Source organism: Heterodontus francisci, chromosome 44 (assembly GCF_036365525.1).
Source record: "Heterodontus francisci isolate sHetFra1 chromosome 44, sHetFra1.hap1, whole genome shotgun sequence".
Taxonomy (NCBI): Eukaryota; Metazoa; Chordata; class Chondrichthyes; order Heterodontiformes; family Heterodontidae; genus Heterodontus; species Heterodontus francisci.
The window spans coordinates 10,635,454-10,654,397 of NC_090414.1; the positions used below are offsets into that span (position 1 = coordinate 10,635,454).

The 18,944-nt window shown below is 45.4% G+C and overlaps 1 protein-coding gene across 1 annotated transcript; it reads right to left on the reverse strand.

The window, feature by feature from the left end:
* Positions 1 to 17,201: 17,201 nt before the first annotated feature.
* LOC137355963 (probable G-protein coupled receptor 139) lies at positions 17,202 to 18,637 on the reverse strand. The gene is made up of 2 exons (XM_068021665.1): positions 18,619 to 18,637; positions 17,202 to 18,112 (listed from the first exon to the last, which is right to left on the reverse strand). The coding sequence occupies exons 1-2, from the start codon at positions 18,635 to 18,637 to the stop codon at positions 17,202 to 17,204; spliced, it is 930 nt and encodes a 309-aa protein (XP_067877766.1).
* Between the last annotated feature and the right edge of the window lie 307 nt (positions 18,638 to 18,944).

Sequence of the window (18,944 nt, forward strand, 5' to 3'; positions counted from 1 at the left end):
ATTTACTCCCATTTGGAAACAAACAAGCTTATTAGCGAGAGGCAACATGGTTTTGTGAAGGGGAGGTCGTGTCTCACTAATTTGATTGAGTTTTTTGAGGAAGTGACAAAGATGATTGATTAATAAAGGGCAGTGGAACACAAAAGTCCGAGTGTATCAGGCCTGTGTCCTCAGTACCTTGCTCTACGGCAGCGAGGCCTGGACAACGTATGCCAGCCAAGAGCGACGTCTCAATTCATTCCATCTTCGCTGCCTTCGGAGAATACTTGGCATCAGGTGGCAGGACTATATCTCCAACACAGAAGTCCTTGAAGCGGCCAACACCCCCAGCTTATACACACTACTGAGTCAGCGGCGCTTGAGATGGCTTGGCCATGTGAGCCGCATGGAAGATGGCAGGATCCCCAAAGACACATTGTACAGCGAGCTCGCCACTGGTATCAGACCCACCGGCCGTCCATGTCTCCGTTATAAAGACGTCTGCAAACGCGACATGAAATCGTGTGACATTGATCACAAGTCGTGGGAGTCAGTTGCCAGCATTCGCCAGAGCTGGCGGGCAGCCATAAAGACAGGGCTAAATTGTGGCGAGTCGAAGAGACTTAGTAGTTGGAAGGAAAAAAGACAGAGGCGCAAGGGGAGAGCCAACTGTGCAACAGCCCCAACAAACAAATTTCTCTGCAGCACCTGTGGAAGAGCCTGTCACTCCAGAATTGGCCTTTATAGCCACTCCAGGCGCTGCTTCACAAACCACTGATCACCTCCAGGCGCGTATCCATTGTCTCTCGAGATAAGGAGGCCCAAAAGGAGAAGTGGATGTTATCTACATGGACTTTAGTAAAGCCTTTGACAAGGTCTCTCATGGCAGACTGGTACAAAAGGTGAAGTCTCACGGGATCAGATGTGAACTGGCAAGATGGATACAGAACTGGCTCTGTCATAGAAGACAGAGGGTAGCAGTGGAAGGGTGCTTTTCTGAGTGGAGGGATGTGACCAGTCGTGTTCCACCGGGATCAGTGCTGGGACCTTTGCTCTTTGTAATATATATAAATGATTTGGAGGAAAATATAGCTGGTCTGATTAGTAAGTTTGAGGACGACACAAAGGTTGGTGAAGTTTCAGATAGTGATGAGGATTGTCAGAGGATACAGCAGGATACAGATCGGTTGGAGAGTTGGGCGGAAAAATGGCAGATGGAGTTTAATCCGGACAAATGTAAGGTAATGCATTTTGGATGATCTAATGCAGGTGGGAAGTATATAGTAAATGGCAGAACCCTTAGATATTGACAGGCAGAGAGATCTGGGCGTACAGGTTCACAGGTCATTGAAAGTAGCAACGCTGGTGGATCAGGTAGTCAAGAAGGAATACGGCATGCTTGCCATCATCGGTCGGGGCATAGAGTATAAAAATTGGCAAGTCATGTTGCAGCTGTACAGAACTTTAGTTAGGCCACACTATGAATATTGCGTGCAATTCAGGTCACCACACAACCAGAAGGACGTGGAGGCTTTGGAGAGGGTACAGAAGAGGTTTACCAGCATGTTGCCTAGTCTGGAGGGCATTAGCTATGCGGAGAGGTTGGATAAACTCGGATTGTTTCACTGGAACGACGGAGGTGGAGGGGCGACATGATAGAGGTTTACAAAGTTATGAGCGGCATGGACAGAGTGGATAGTCAGAAGCTTTTTCCCAGGGTGGAAGAGTCAGTTACTAGAAGACATAGGTTTAGGGTGAGAGGGGCAAAGTTTAGAAGGGATGTGCGAGGCAAGTTCTTTACACAGAGGGTGGTGAGTGTATGGAACTTGCTGCCTGTGGGAGGTGGTGGAAGCAGGTACGATAATTTCGTTTAAGAGGCATCATGACAAATACATGAACATCCCCTCTAAACCTTGCCCCTCGCACCTTAAACCTATGTCCCCTAGTAACTGACTCTTGCACCCTGGAAAAAAGCTTCTGACGATCCACTCTGTCCATGCCGCTCATAACGTTGTAAACCTCTATCATGTCGCCCCTCCACCTCCGTCGTTCCAGTGAAAACAATCCGAGATTTTCCAAACTCTCCTCATAGCTAATGCACTCCAGACCAGGCAACATCCTGGTAAATCTCCTTGGTACCCTCTCCAAAGCCTCCACCTCCTTCTGGTAGTGTGGCAACCATAATTGCAAGCAATATTCTAAGTGTGTGCTAACTAAGGTTCTGTACAGCTTCAACATGCTTGCCAATTTTTATACTCTATGCCCCGACCGATGAAGGTAAGCATGCCGAATGCCTTCTTGACTAACTTATCCACCTGCGTTGCCACTTTCAGTGACCTGTGGACCTGTACGCCCAGATCTCTCTGCTTGTCAATACTCCTAAGGGTTCTGCCATATACTGTACACCTCTCACCTGCATTAGAACTTCCAAAATGCATTACCTCACATCTGTCCAGATTAAACTCCAGCTGCCATTTCTCCGCCCAAGCCTCCAAACGATCTACATCCTGCTGTATTCTCTGACAATCCTCATCATTATCCGCAACTGCACCAACCTTTGTGTCGTCCTCAAACTTACTAATCAGACCAGCTATATTTTCCTCCAAATCATTTATATATACTACAAACAACAAAGGTCCCAGCACTGATCCCTGCAGAACACCACTCTTCACATCCCTCCATTCAGAAGAACGCCCAGCCACTGTTACCCTCTGTCTTCTGTGACCGAGCCAGTTCTGTATCCATCTTGCCAGCTCACCTCTGATCCCGTGTGACTTCACCTTTTGCACCAGTCTGCCATGCGGGACCTTGTCAAAAGCTTTACTAAAGTCCATATAGACAACATCCACCGCCCTTCCCTCATCAGTCATCTTCGTCACTTCCTCAAAAACTCAATCAAATTAGTAAGACACGACCTCCCCTTCACAAAACCATGCTGTCGCTCGCTAATAACTTCGTTTGTTTCCAAATGGGCGTAAATCCTGTCCCGAAGAAACCTCCCTGGTAGTTTCCCTACCACTGACGTAAGGCTCAGGGGATTATAATTTCCTGGATTATCCTTGCCACCCTTCTTAAACAAAGGAACAACATTGGCTATTCTCCAGTCCACTGGGACCTCACCTGTAGCCAATGAGGATGCAAAGATTTCTGTCAAGGCCCCAGCAATTTCTTCCCTTGTTTCAGTCAGTATTCTAGGGTAGATTCCATCAGGCCCTGGGGACATATCTACCTTAATGCTTTGCAAGACACCCAACACCACCTCCTTTTTAATAATGAGATGACTGAGACTATTTGCACTCCCTTCCCTAAGCTCATCATCCACCAAGTCCTTCTCCTTGGTGAATACTGATGCAAAGTACTCATTTAGCACCTCACCCATTTCCTCTGGCTCCACGCATAGATTCCCATCTATGTCCTTGAGTGGGCCAACCCTTTCCCTGGTTACCCACTTGCTCTTTATAGATGTATAAAAAGCCTTGGGATTTTCCTTAATCCTGTTTGCCAATGACTTTTCATGACCCCTTTTTGCCCTCCTAACTCCTTGCTTAAGTTCCTTCCTACTGTCTTTATATTCCTCAAGTCCTTCATCTGTTCCTAGCCTTCCAGCCCTTACAAATGCTTCCTTTTTCTTTTTGGCGAGGCTCACAATATCCCGTGTTATCCAAGCTTCCCGAAACTTGCCAAACTTGTCTTTCTTCCTCACAGGAACATGCTGGTACTGGATTCTAACCAGCTGGCGTTTGCAAGACTCCCACATGTCTGATGTTGATTTGCTCTCAAACAGCCTTCCCCCAATTTAGCACCTTCACCTGAGGACTACTCTTATCCTTATCCACAAGTACTTTAAAACTTATGGAATTATGGTTACTGCTCCCGAAATGCTCCCCCACTGAAACTTCGACCACCTGGCTGGGCTCATTCCCCAATACCAGGTCCAGAATGTCCCCATCCCTAGTTGGAATATCTACATACTGTTTCAAGAAGCCCTCCTGGATGCTCCTCACAAATTCTGCCCCATCCAAGCCCCTAGCATTAAGTGAGTCCCAGTCAATATTGGGGAAGTTAAAATCACCCACCACGACAACCCTGTTACCTTTACATCTTTCTAAAATCTGTCTACATATCTGCTCCTCTACCTCCCGCAGGCTGTTGGGAGGCCTGTAGTAAACCCCCAACATCGTGACTGCACCCTTCCTATTCCTGAGCTCCACCCATATTGCCTTGCTGCATGACGCCTCTGAGGTGTCCTCCCGCAGTACAGCTGTGATATTCTCCTTAACCAGTAATGCAACTCCCCCTCCCCTTTTACACCCCCCTCTATCCCGCCTGAAGCTTCTAAAGCCTGGAACATTTAGCTGCCAATCCTGCCCTTCCCTCAACCAAGTCTCTGTAATAGCAACAACATCATATTTCCAAGTACTAATCCAAGCTCTACGTTCATCTGCCCTACCTGTTATGCTTCTCGTATTGAAACAATAACATTCCTGAACAAGATCTACCAGCCGCTATCCTTTTTATCAAGGAATGTGAAACATGGGAAGTCACTAACAAGTTCCTTGTGACAAACCCTACCTGGCAAATGGCCGGCTTTTAACTACCACTGCGCCAGTGGTCCTTGCTCAACACGTTCAGCATAAGCCTTGCACATCCACTGTCTACCGCTGAGGCCTCAGTGCAAATACCTTCTGCTCTGTGGAAAAACTCGAGCAATGCTGCACAATACCATGACCTGTACATCTACAGACTAAATGGCGGACTAATAACTTCAACATCAGAAAACGATGAGGCTATTGCTTGACTCTGGGTATTTTCATTCCATAAATAATAATAAAGTTAATCTTATTGATTGTGCTCATTGAATCCATTGTGCGTTTTTGGTGGAGGGAATGAATGCTGAAGGTGGTGGATGGGTTCACAATCCAATGGGCTGTCTGTCCTGGATGGTGTCAAGCTTCTTGAGTGTTGTTGGAGATGTCCTCAACTAGGCAAGTGGGGAATACTCGATCACACTCCTGACTTCTGCCTTGTAGATGGTGGACAGGCTTTGGGGAAACATGAGCTGAGTTACCTGCAGCAGAATTCCTAGCCTGTGACCTGCTCTTATAGTCACAGTGGTTATGTGGCTGGTCCAGTTCCATCTGTTTAATGGTAATCCCAGGGTGTTGGTAGTGGGGGATTCAGCGATGGTCATGCCATTGAATGTCAATGGGCGATGCTTGGATTATCTTTTCTTTGAAATGTATATTGCCTGGCAATTGTGTGGCGCAAATGTAACTTACCACTTATTAGCCCAAGGCTGAAAAATGTACAGGTCTTATTGCAGATGGACACGGACTGCTCCAGTATCTGAGGAATCACAAATAGTGCTGAACAATGCGCAATCAGCAGCGAACATCTCCACTTCTGCCCTTATGATGGAGGGAAGGTCATTGATAAAGCAGCTGAATATGGTTAGGCCAAGGACACGACCCTGAGTAACCCCTGTAGTGATGTCCGGAGCCTGAGATGACTTATTTCCACAGTGGCCTCCCCAATCCCCACAACGCCAACATATCTGTAACATCCTCCAGCGCTGCAAAACATCCTGCCTCTGTGACCTGCTCCAACCCTACATCCCACCATATCTCTATCAACACCTCAGCCTTTGCAACCATCCCTAACTCTTCCGCCTTTCGAACGCTTCTAATCCTCTATATCACAGAAACCTTTCCCAGCTCCTAAATCCTCCATTTCTCTGTAACGTCCTCGAACCCCTATAACTCTCCCTATCTCCACAACCTCCGCCAGCCCCAGCAACTCTCCTTATATCTGGAAACTCTTCCGGTCTCGGCACCCCTACGAGATCTCTGTGCTTATCTAATTCTTAATTCTCAAAGAACCCCCGGAAAATCCACTATCTAAATCACGGGGTGGTGATGACAAGAGAAATAGAGAGAGAGAGAGATGGTAGTGAGCAGACTGGGGAATGGAAGGGAGATGCACTCAAAAATGTGTTGCCAAACATAGAAGAATAAACAATAAACTCACACAGGATGATTTCCAAAATCTTTTATTTTTAAGAAGCTTTTCCTTCTGAGCAGATGTGAGGAACTAAGAATGGAACCAGTGAAGCTTGAGGAGAGATTCTGTCTGCTGTTTCCCCGGATGCTCTCAGTTGCTTAGCTTATTCATAAATTGAATAATTGATGTAAATGGATATTTCACCGCGATCCTGAACTGCTCCCTGAACTTGGAATGAGTCACCACATAAATAAATGTATTTGTGCAGCAGCTCAACGTCCGCAGCATATATCCAAATCTTTTGAACATATATTCAGAATCGTTGTAATCCCCGGGTTCTGATCCTGAAATGATATAATATAAGAATTGTATAACATACACCAACCAGAGGAGCATGAAGCTGCCAGATATGGTGAAAAGTAAAATAACAGATTTTCTTCTACTATCCATCTCTGGATCACTGCAATTAACCCCCTTGCTCTGACCTCTCAGTCCTTTACGGATTCAACTGGCCACTAAAATGTGTCTGACTGTCAGAGCGTTGAGCAACAGAATTAAAGTGAATTGGAGCAATGGGGTTAAAAGCGTATCAAAACAGTCAAGTCCCACCCATCCAGGATCAGTATAATAGTTTGACTTTAAAGCACAGATCCATGGTATATTGTCGATTATCCATAAAGGTTCATATGCAAAGTAGAAGGGGACGTTTTTTACACAAAGCAGAATCGAGGTTGTTGTTAGAACCACAACCGCAGTTTTCTCGGTGCAATATTTTGTTTTCAGCTTCTGGCGACAAATGGCCATAAATCGATCAAAGGTGAAAGCGACTCTGAACCAGACAGAAAACTCTGTGGCTGCACGAAATATGACAGCGGTTACAATAAATACAGGGGTGATGACCAAGAAAGAACCCAGGAAATAATAAAAAGTGATCCTCCACAGTAAGACCCCAGTGATAATGAAGAGTAGTTCCGTCATTGCCACGGCCACCAGGTATCGAGTGGTGCAGGTGGTGAGGCCACAGTTTCCCTGGGAGAGGATCACAATCGCCAGTAAATTAACTGTAAGGGAGAGAATGGAAAAGAGACTGGAGATTACTGATCAAACATTCCCTACATCTGACAAAGACAATAAGGGAACGATATTGGCACCAAAAGCAGCTGCTATGGAAGCAACACTGATCCCAATATATTTCTGATCCACCAACTTCCGTGTTTAATGGGGTCGGGGCAGCGGACGGGAAGGGAACTGCTCTCAGGAGGCAGGTTGGCAATTTAAATATTTTAATAATCCTGGAAGTCTCTGAAATAATCTGTTTTACGTATGTAACTCTGGCCGCCAAATTTCCCCGTTTATAACCCAAGCCACGTTGAAAGACACCGAGATTGGCAATCAGATACATCCCCCACTGTGGGATCAAGCTGGTCCCTCTATATTGAATCACACATAGAATCGGTTGACGTGCAGGATAGACCACGCCCCCCTCCCCCGTCCCCCCCCCACCCCTACCCACGACCACGGTTTGAAGTCCCCTCAAGATTGGAGCCCAGCACGGAATCAGATCCCACGACTCGGGACCGTAACTTCCATCGTGTCCCTCGTCCTATCTGGGACCACGCTCCTGCGTTGCAGACCCATCCCCCGTGTTGAGGATCAGAAATATCAACTCCCCCTCCCCTTGCACTTCCCCATTCACGGATCATGCTGCGCAATAGGCGACTCCTCTTTAGGCGAGGTTATTGACAGCTCAACGATCATAAATCTCACCTACTGCAGAGTTGGTGCTTGGTCACCCCCTCCCCCCCAAAATCATACATTGAACCCCCTACCCGGGGTCATGTTTTGGACAGCCCTGGTCCTGACGTCTGCTGCAGACTCCTCCCTGCACAACTGTAAGCCAAGCCCATCAATTGGCTGATGTCACGGTGGGGAAACCCCACAACATTAAAGAAGCAGACTATGGAGTTAGAAATCTGGAAATCCAGTTACCACCTTTCTCACACCCCTTTTGATATCCAAGCTTAAGCATTATCATGAAAACAAAACACTATAGCAACTGCAAAGCTGATTAAATAGGAAAATACTGAAAATATTCAACACGTCAGGCAGTGTCTGTGGAGAAAGAAACAGTGTTAACGTTTCAAGTCTTCGTTTTTCCCCAGAACTGGACGATACTGGAAATTGCCTATTTTTCAAACAATTATGCAGCCATTTAAAAGTGGGGTATGGGGTAAAGAAATGGAAATGGGAAAGTGTTAGATTAGATTAGATTAGATTCGAGATACAGCACTGAAACAGGCCCTTCGGCCCACCGAGTCTGTGCCGAACATCAACCACCCATTTATACTAATCCTACACTAATCCCATATTCCTACCAGACATCCCCACCTGTCCCTATATATTTCCCTACCATCTACCTATACTAGTGACAATTTATAATGGCCAATTTACCTACCAACCTGCAAGTCTTTTGGCTTGTGGGAGGAAACCGGAGCACCCGGAGGAAACCCACGCAGACACAGGGAGAACTTGCAAACTCCACACAGGCAGTACCCGGAATCGAACCCGGGTCTCTGGAGCTGTGAGGCTGCGGTGCGAACCACTGCGCCACTGTGCCGCCCTAATGCTCTTGGGTGGGGGACAGGAGTGATTCAGTGACAAAGGGATGGTGGGAAAACTTCTAGAACAACATATGGACAACATCTATAGTCACATGCACAAACGTGAGTTAATTAAGGAAAGCCAGCATGTATTTCTTAATGGAAAATCATGTTCAGCTAACTTGCTAGAGTTTTTCTTAGAAGGTAACAGAGACAATTGATGAAGGCAATGCTGTTGATGTGGTGTGCATGGACTTCCCAAAGGCGTTTGATACAATGCTGCACAAAAGACCTGTGAGCAAACATGGAGCTTTTGGAATAAAAGGGACGGTAGCAACATGGATATGAAATTGGTCAAGTGACAGGAAGCAAATTGTAGTGCTCGATTGATATTTTTCGGCCTGGAGGAAGCTTTGAATTTGTTTTTCTCAGGAATCAGTGTTGGGAGCCTTTCTTTTTATGATACATATTAAAGGTCTAGACTTTGGTGCACAGGGCGCAATTTCAAATTTTGCAGATCATGCGGAACTTGGAAGCATTGTGACCTGTGAGGAGGACAGTGTAGAACTTCAAAAGAACATGGACAAGTTGGTGGAAGTAGGTAGGAATTTGGTCAGAAGAATGAGGAGATACAATGCAGAGTAAAGGGTACAATTCTAAAGCGGGTGAAGGAGCAGGGGAACCTAGCTGCATATGTGCATATGTCTTGAAGGTGTCCGGACAGGTTAGGAGAGCATTAGGCATACAGCAACTTGGGCTTAACTAGTAGGGGTATAGAGAACAAGAACAAGGAAGTGATATTGAACTTGTATAAGACACTAGCTCGGCCTCAGCTGTGGGCATTGCCTCCAGTTCTGGGCGCACACTTGAAGAAATACGTGAGGGCATTAGAGAGCGTACAGGAAAGATTCACGAGAGTGGTTCCAGGGATGAGAAATTTCAGATAAGATAGATTGGAGAAGTTAGGACTGTTTTCCTTGGAAAAGGGAAGGCTGAGAGTTTATTTGATAGAGGTATTCAAGATCGTGAGGATTCTGGACAGATTAGATTTAGAGAAACTGTTTCCACTCGTGAAAGGATCGGGATTGGGAGGGCACAGATTTAAATTATTTGCGAAGAGAAACAAATCGACATGAGGAAAGACTCAGTGAGTGGTTAAGGTCTGTAATGCGCTGCCTGACAGTGTGGTGAGGCAGGTTCAATTGAAGTATTCAAAAGGGGATTAGACAGTTATATGCAAAGAAAGAATGTGTAGGTTTATGGGGAGAAGGCGGGGAATGGAACTGAGAGAGTTGTTGTTTCGGATATGAAGAGCTGTTTGGCCTCTTTCTGCGCTACAATGATTCAGTTATAAAACAATTCTTATTGAAAGATGCAACAGAAAAGAATAAACATTTAGACAAACGTAATATGATAATGAGCAGTCAGCATTAATTCCAAATGGAAAAGCCATATTACATTATTGGATAATATCAGAAATCGGAGTTAAAACTAATGATGTAGACTTATCATACTTGGACTATCGAAAGATCTTCTATGAGATACCACACGCAGACTCGTGAATAATCTTAGTGCAAGTAATGTTAGGGGACAAACAACAGAATGGAGAGCAAGCTTGAGAGTCTTCATTATTTCAGGGGCTGTATTCGTTTGAGTGCCTTATTAATTTGAGGGGCTACAGAGCGAGTCAATTTGAGAGGAGCAGGTCGAGTGCAAGTTAGAGTGGCGTGGAGAGAGAGAGAAAGTAAAAGGGACAGACAGAGAGAAAGTGCAAAGGACAGGGAGAGACATAGTGAGAGCCGCATGGAGACAGAGAATGTGGGAGGAGCAGGGAGAGAAAGTAGGTGTGAGGGACACGCACAGATATAATGTGAGAGGGACAAATAGAGAGATTAAAAGTGATAGGGTACGCAGAGAGATTCAAAGAGAGAGCGGTAGGCACTGTTCATCATTGAGTTTCAATGGAAGAATATAGGAGGTTGAGCATAGAACTGACAGAATGGGAGTTAAATTCAGAATTAAAATTACATGTGACCAGAAACGCATGTACAATTAATGGATAAGTTCAACAAAACAATCTTCCAATCTGAGTTTGCTCCTCACTCAATGTCCAGGAGATTGCATCGTGAGCAGAACATACAGTTACAATATTGTAAGAAGTGCAAGCATATCACAGTCACCTGGAAGGAGTGTTTTGGTGTTTGGACTGTGGGAAGGGAGGAGGTGAAATAGTAGCTGTTACATCTCTTGTGCTTGCATGGAAAGGTGATCTCGGAAAGGGAATGGATATTGCTGGTAATGGAAGAGTGGACCACAATTTCTCCATGAGCGTGGGGATGGGAAAGGAAGCAGAATATACCGTTTGTGGTGGACTTAGCTGGACATGGCAGAAATGTTGGAGGATGGTGCGTTGAATGTGGGGGCTGGTGAGGTGCAAAGCGAGGACATGGGATACCTTATCATGGTTATGTCAGGGAAGGGAATGAAGTGAAGACAGTAATGCGGGAAATGGGCTGGACATGGTCGAGGGCCCTGTTAAACACAGTGGAGTGGAATCCAGACTGCGGAATACTGAAGACATTTCAGAAGCACAGGTGTGGAAGGTAGCGTCATGGGAACAGATGGGACAGAGGTGAAGTAACTGGGAGAATGGAACAGAGTCATTCCAGATAGTGGGGTCGGAGGAAGTATAATCAAAGAAACTTCAGGGGTCGGTGGGGTTGAAATAGATATTGGTGGATCTCCAATCCCCTGAAATGGCAGTGCAGACGTTCGCGGAAGGGAAGTGATGTGTCAGAGACGGACAATGAGAGGACGAATAGGGCGAGGGAAGGGGGATCAAAAGAAAATTTGATGAGATTTTCCAGTTCAGGGCTAAAGAAGAAAATGGTATCAGCACAGGCACTTATCTGTCAGTAATATGACTTGGGTTGATTGGCCTTTGGAACAGAGAGGCGCAGACTGACAGGTGCAGAAATGTACATGGATTTCTGCAGCGCATCTCTGAACACAGAAAGAAGGAAGTCTGATATGTTGTGGGAAAGTCAGGGCTAAATCAGACAGTGGGCAGAGTCTGAAGAAGGGAAAGACATCTCTGAGGAAAGGTTTTAACAGTCAGATATTAGCGAATAAACTCAACAAGTACTTCAAGCTATTTTCTGCAAAAGTTGGGGAGATATTGGAGAGAAATCAAAGAGTGGGAAATGCACTGCTTCAGATGATTTTCATCCACACCTTCGGAAAAGATAGGGATGAGATAGCAAAGGCACGATTATATGTTCTTTACCAATCATCAGAATAGAGAATAGCTCCAGAGGAGTGATGACAGCTGATGTGATTCCTGTATTTGAAAAAGAAGATAAAACAAGTTGAAGTGAGAGGGGCGGGCGGATGCATGTGAGGTGCAGAGAGAGAAAGTGAGAGGGGCAGGGAGAGAGAGAGAGAGAACGTGAGAGGAACAAGGGGGAGAGAAATAAGGGGTGAAGCAAGAGAGAGAACGTGAAAGTGGCAGGGAGAGAAAATGTGAGTGACACGCATCGAGAGAATTTGGCAGATAGAGAGAGTAAATGGTTAAGGGTGCACAGGGAGAGTCAAAGAGAGAGTGGCAGGTAGTGTACAATCAGAGTGACGTGCGCAGAAAAAAAAGTGAGAGGGCCAGGGAGAGAAACATTGAGAGTGTGAGGGAGCGAGAACAAGTGACGCATGCAGGGTTATGGAGAGAAAGTGAGAGGAGCAGGGAGAGAGAAGAAGTGAGAGGGGCGCCACATTATTCCCCTTTGGCCAAATATCACCTTGAGGGGGATTTGGGTTAAAAGAGTCAAACATGGGCTACATAATTCCCCCTAAAAAGGATTAATGGTATTATAGCCATCAATTCCATTTCTTTCATTGGGAAAGACCAGTGTTTTAATCCTATCTCGTTTGGAAGAGAAGCTGCCCCTCATAAAGATGCTACTGCTGTTAGCAACGAGTCCGACTGGGCCTCCATTGTTGACACGGAGGATCTGCGAGGACCCCAGAGTGAACTAAATTATTTTTCTCCTCCAACAGCACCAGAGGTGCTAGTAGCCACCCAACTGCAACCAATAGATTGTTTTGTTCGTTTCAAATAGATATTAACAAATATGTCACTTTAATTTCTGATAATTTCTTCCTTGTATTCTCTTATTCAAGTGGCCAAGTCTTCACCTGTGAAGATTGACAAGGGTCTTTACAGGCTCTTCGTCCATGAGCACAAATGAGCAACGCACTGGTACTCCCTCAATAACATCAACTTTGGAAGCTCCTTCGCCAGACGGGTAGCAATTAGTACAAGAGAGCATAGAACCACATTGTCAAGGGCTAATTAAACAGAAAAAGTCAATACTTGCCTTGCCAGTGGCACCAACATCCTGCGAATTAATCTATACAGTGAACAGACATTGGAAATAGACAACAAATATTTGTTTTGAAAGTGTCATTGAAAGGCCGTGCTGGGTTGGGCTGATATGTCCTACAATATATTTTCAGTGTCACTACATCTGGCTTATGAAAGGGGTAATATAGATCTCGATCTGACAGTGCCACTTAATCTGAGCAGGTGGGTGAAGAATGCTTGTCTCCACTTCCACTTCATCTCATCTGCTGCTGAAACCCTTTGCTTTGTTATAACTCTTTCACGGTTGTGGGTGTCACTGATTAGGCTGTCATTTATCCACAGTTGCCCTTGAGAAGGTGTTGGTGAGGTGCACTATTGCATCGCTGCAGTCCATGTGGTTTATGAACCAGCAACAGTGAAGGAACGGCGATATAATTCCAATCCGGGATGGTGTGTGGCTTCGAGGGGAACTTGCGGGTGGTGGTGTTCCCATATATCTGTTGCTTTTGTTGTTCTAGGTGTTAAAGTTCGCGGGTTTTGAAGGTGCTTTCGAAGGAGCCTTGGTGTGTTGCTGCAGTGCATCTTGTAGATTGGGGACAATAGATCAGCGTTCCCGCTGCACCCCCAGTCATTACCAAGGCACCCCTGTGTTAACCTCTGGCCGATTAATTTCCAGGAGAAAGTTTAAGGACACGGATAGAGTCCCCTTACCGAATCCCAGTCACCCCAGGACCACCAGGTGCAAGAATGAGTCCTTCTGGCTTCATAGTAATAGGGCATGCACTCCAAATCATACATCTTAATGTTGAGGTTCTTTCAGCCGCCATGTGAAACATCATTGGAGGTCCTGCCACCGACTATTCCTTTGAGATTATTTGCCTGCAAAAGAAAGATATTGGAAATGAAGTACCAAGCCGCTATTACATCAAAGACTTTGACCTACTGCGTTACCCACCTCATGTTAAATACGGTCGCGCCACCTATGTGCAATCTGACATTGCCGATGCAGTAGGCCTGTCATCAACCAAGTTCTGTGACACAATTCGGGTGTGCAGTTTTCATATTGCAAACGTGTACCAGCCTGCAAGTGCCAGTTGGGAAAAGGAACTTCTGCCAATACTACCTCAACCAGCCATCAAAGTGGGAGATTTCAACAGCATCCCCACACTGATTGGGGTATCATAGCACCAGACAAAGTTGGTGAACAACTTCTGAAGTAGGCCTCGAGAAACGACCTCATTCTAAGACAGGACCCCAGTCAATGGGATAATTATCATCCAGCCAGATGGAGTCGGAAATACTCTTGTCAGTTCCCTTTAAGATCACCAGCAACCATCACAGTGCCTAGTCCTGGGCGACTTTCCACATAATCAACACAGGTCATCGTTCATTTACATTGACCGTTGCACTCCAGTCATCAACAGTGCAAGGAAGATGTAATGGAAATTCCATAAAGCAGAATGGGAAAATGCAGCGAGTCCTTGGACGGCATCATTGTAAATGTAGCTATCAATAATATACCTATGGAACAATTATATACGGATTTCAGTGTTGCCATTCTCAAAGCTGCTTGCACAGCCATGCCTCGCAGCTACCCATCCATCCACATTCCATGCCTTGAAGCAGAGAGTGCAGCACTCCTAAAGGAATATAAATCATCTGGTAACCCTGATATAATAGACCACCTCATGGAGTCTCTCAATGCTGCACATCGCGACAGATGGGAGGAAATGACAGCAGCGATATCTTTCACTCCTTGTAGTGCTGGAGCCTGATTTGCAGCCTTGGAACAGCCCTTAAATCACCTGTATTAGCCATGTTGCTAGTCATCTTTTCCATGTAGCGATGTCACTGTTGGTAATGAAAACAAAACACTTCAGCTACAATGAGCAGAGAAAAATCAACAGCAAAAACATGCAGAATATGCAGTCCTCACCTTTTCAAGAATGCAGAACTGGAGAAAGCATTAATGGGCCTGGAATATCGCAAAGCGGCGGGATATGACAACATTGCACCAGAATTCTTGAAACGACTTGGCCATGTGCTCGTGTCCAGCTGAATCAGTTCTACACATATGCCAACATTCATTGCCGTTCCAAAATATAGAAGCTGTCAGATCCTTAACGAAGAGAACACAAAGGCTGCTGCAGCACATGTTGTCCATATGTTAATCCCCCGAAAACCATATTCAGTGTATTCCACATCCACAAAGCCAGTACAGTAAAAATTTATGTATATTCATGGGTGGTCAGAGATTAAAGCATGATCCCCAAACAATATACTTGCAAATGACTCTCGATAGGACTGTGTTCTTCCGTGAGCATCTGAAAAAAATGCAGCAAAGGTCAAAACAAGAAACAAACGATTCAGCAGACTTGGTGGATCGACATGGGGCGCTGCTACCTCAGCACTCCACAACTCAGCACCAAAATACTATGCACCTGTCTGGCATAGGTCACGACACGCAAATTCAAATGATCATTAAATGTGAATACTGCAATGTGTATCATAAATGAACCCTCCACTCAACACGCCTCCCCTGGCTTCCTGTTCTCACAAACATCACTCGCCCACACTTTCGCCGACTGAAGATAAGCCACTAGCTGGTTAAAATCATCCGTGCTGCACATCAGTTACCACTCCATAATGACATTTGGAATCCACTGACTGCCGCCATTCATCGTGGTGCCTCATACGGAGCAACATTCCTGAGCAAGATCTACCAGCAGATATCCTTTGGATCAAGGAATGGCAAATATGGGAAATCACTGACAAGTTCCTTGTGACAAACTCTATCTGTCAAATGGCAGGCTTTCAACTACCACGGTGAAAGTAGTCTTGCAAAAGTGGCTCAGCACAAGCCAGAGCCCTTGCGCAGCCTACATCCGCCGCTGAGGCCTCAGTACTAGGCAATGTCCATGTAAAACAAGAGAGAATCCAACCATCACACCTTGACATTCTGCTTATGTGTAAAAACGCGAGCAATGCTGCATATTGCCGAGACCCGTACCATCTACACACTAAATGGCGTACTAATAACTTCAACATCAGAAAAAGAGAAGCTTGATGCTTAACTCTGCCATTTTCATTCGATAAATAAGAACAAAAATTATCTTGTTGATTGTACACATTGAATCCATTGTGCTTGGTGGTGGAGGGAATCAATGTTTTCCATCTACCATCACATTTTCCATCATCCATATGCCAGTACAGCTCATCCAACTGTCTGTGACCCAATATTCTAACTCAGAGCAGGTACAATTCATCCATTTCTTTATTGTTCACTGATCAACATTACATTCTGATCCAAAAGCATCTCAATTTAGAATATTCATCTCTGTGTTCGAATATCTCCACGGCTTTGCCACCCATCACCCTAATCTTCCCAACCTCTAAAACCCGCCCAGTCGCTACAATCCTCCAGCCCCTCAATACTGACCTTCCCACCCCCTGCAACGCACTCATGTCTGTAACATCCTCCAGCCTATCTCTGTAAACTGCTCCAACCCGACCACCCACCATATCTCTGTTAACTTCTCCAGCCCTCACAACCATCCCAAGTCTTCCTCCTTCTCGAACGCTTCCAATCCTCCATAAACCTCACCCGGTTCCTAAAACCCTCCACATCTCTTTAACGTCCTCCAGCCCCTACAACTCTCCCTATCTCCACAAACTTCTAAAGGCCCTTAAACTCTCCTTATATTTGGAATCTCCTCCGATCCCTGCAACCCCCTAGAGCTCCTTGCTTCACTGATTCTCATAATTTGAGAATCCTCAAAGGACACCCGCCAACACCACCATCTAACTCACGGGGTGGGGATAACAAGACAGAGAGAGAGATGCCAATGAACGGCCTAGGAAATGGGAGGGAGATGCACTCAAAAAAGTGTCGCCAAACATAAAACAATTAATAATCAACTTACACGGGAAGATTTCCAACATATTTTATTTTTAAGAAGCTTTTCCTTCTAAGTAGATGTGACGAACTGAGAATAGAACCAGTGGAGCTGGAGGAGAGACTCTGTCTGCTGTTACCCCGGCTGACTTGCCGGGGTCGGTGTGACTCTTAAGTCGTGTGTTGCAAACCAGCCCGTGGTAGTCTATTTTCTGTCTGTCACTCCTTGACTGTCACCTTGCTGCTCTTTGTCATGTGCGATCCCCCGTCGTTGTATTCGTGTTATAAAGCTGTTGGTCACATTTTTCCCCTCGGTGATCAATAGTACATTCATAGAAGGGAATAAATGGGACCCGCCACTGGGCTGCCCTCAGTTGCTTAGTTTATTCATTAATTGAATAATTGATGTAACTGGATATTTCACCATATTCCTAATCTGCTCCCTGAACTTGGATTGAGTCACTGCATAAATAAATGTATTTGTGCAGCAACTAAAAGCCCGCAGCATATAACTTAATCTTTGAAACATATATTCAGAATCGCTGTAATCCCGCGGATCTGATCCTGTAATGATATAATAGAAGAAATGTATAACGTACACCAACCAGAGGAGCATAAAGCTGCCCGATATGGTGAAAAGTAAAATAATAGATTTTCTTCTGCTCTCCATCTCTGGGTCACTGCAATTCTCTCCCTTGCTCCGACCCCTCAGTGCCTTACGGACTTGACTGGCCACTAAAATGTGTCTTACTGTCAGCGCGTTGAGCAAAAAAATTAGAGCGAATGGGAGCAATGGGGTTAAAACCGTATCAAACCAGTCAAGTCCCACCCATCCAGGATCAGTATAATAGCTTGACTTTAAAGCACAGAACCATGGCATATTGTCGATTATCCATAAAGGTTCATATGCAAAGTAGAAGGGGACATTTTTTACGCAAAGCAGAATCGAGGTTGTTGCTAGAACCACAACCGCAGTTTTCTCAGTGCAATATTTTGTTTTCAGCTTCTGGCAACAAATGGCAATAAATCGATCAAAGGTGAAAGTAACTGTGAACCAGACAGAAACTTCGGTAGCTGCACGAAACATGACAGCGATAACAATACATACAGGGGTGGTGACCAAGATAGATCCCAGGAAATAATAAAAAGCAACCCGCCACAGTATGACCCCAGTGATAATGAAGAGTAGGTCCGTCATTGCCATGGCCACCAGGTATCGAGTGGTGCAGGTGGAGAGGCCGCAATTTCCCTGGGAGAGGATCACAATCGCCAGTAAATTAACTGTAAGAGAGAGCAGGGAAAAGTGACTGGAAATTACTGATCAAACATTCTCTGCATCTGACAAAAACAGAAAGGGCAGGATATTAGCAACAAAAACAGGTGGGATTGAAACAAGTCATATGTCTTTTTTTTAAAATGTCAACACTAATCCCTATGTAGCTCTGACCCGCCAACTTCCGGGTTTAATGGAGTCGGGACAGGGACGGAAAGAGAACTGCTCCCATTAGGAGGGTTGGCAATTTAAATATTTTCATGATCCTGGAAGTCTCTCATGTAATCTGTTTTACACATGCAACTCTGGCCGCCAGGTTTTCCCGTTTATAACCCAAGCCACATCGAAAGACACTCGAGATTAGCAATCAGAATCATCCGCCACTCTGTTATCAAGCTACTCGCTCTGAATTGAATAAGTCACAGCATGGGTTGATGTGCAGGATGGACCTGTCCAACCGCAGGATTCAATAAACCGCGGGAATGCAGCCCAGCAAGAAATCAGACCCCACTACCTGGGACCGGACCTTCCATTGTGTCTTGTACCAAACATCTCCCTCGCCCTATCTAGGCCCATTCCCCAGCATTGCAGACTCATCCTGGTGTTGAGGATCAGAAATTCCAACTCCCCTGATCCTACTTTTACATGGACCATGCTGCACAATAGCCGACTCCTCTCTGGGCTAGGAAATTGGCAGCTTAGCGATTAGAAATTTCCCCTCCTGCAGATCTAGTGTTTGGCCATCCCCCAATGTAGCACAATGAACCCCCGAACCGGGGGTAAGGATTTGGACAGCTCTGGTCATGAGATCTGCTCCAGACTCCTTCATAACCAACTGGA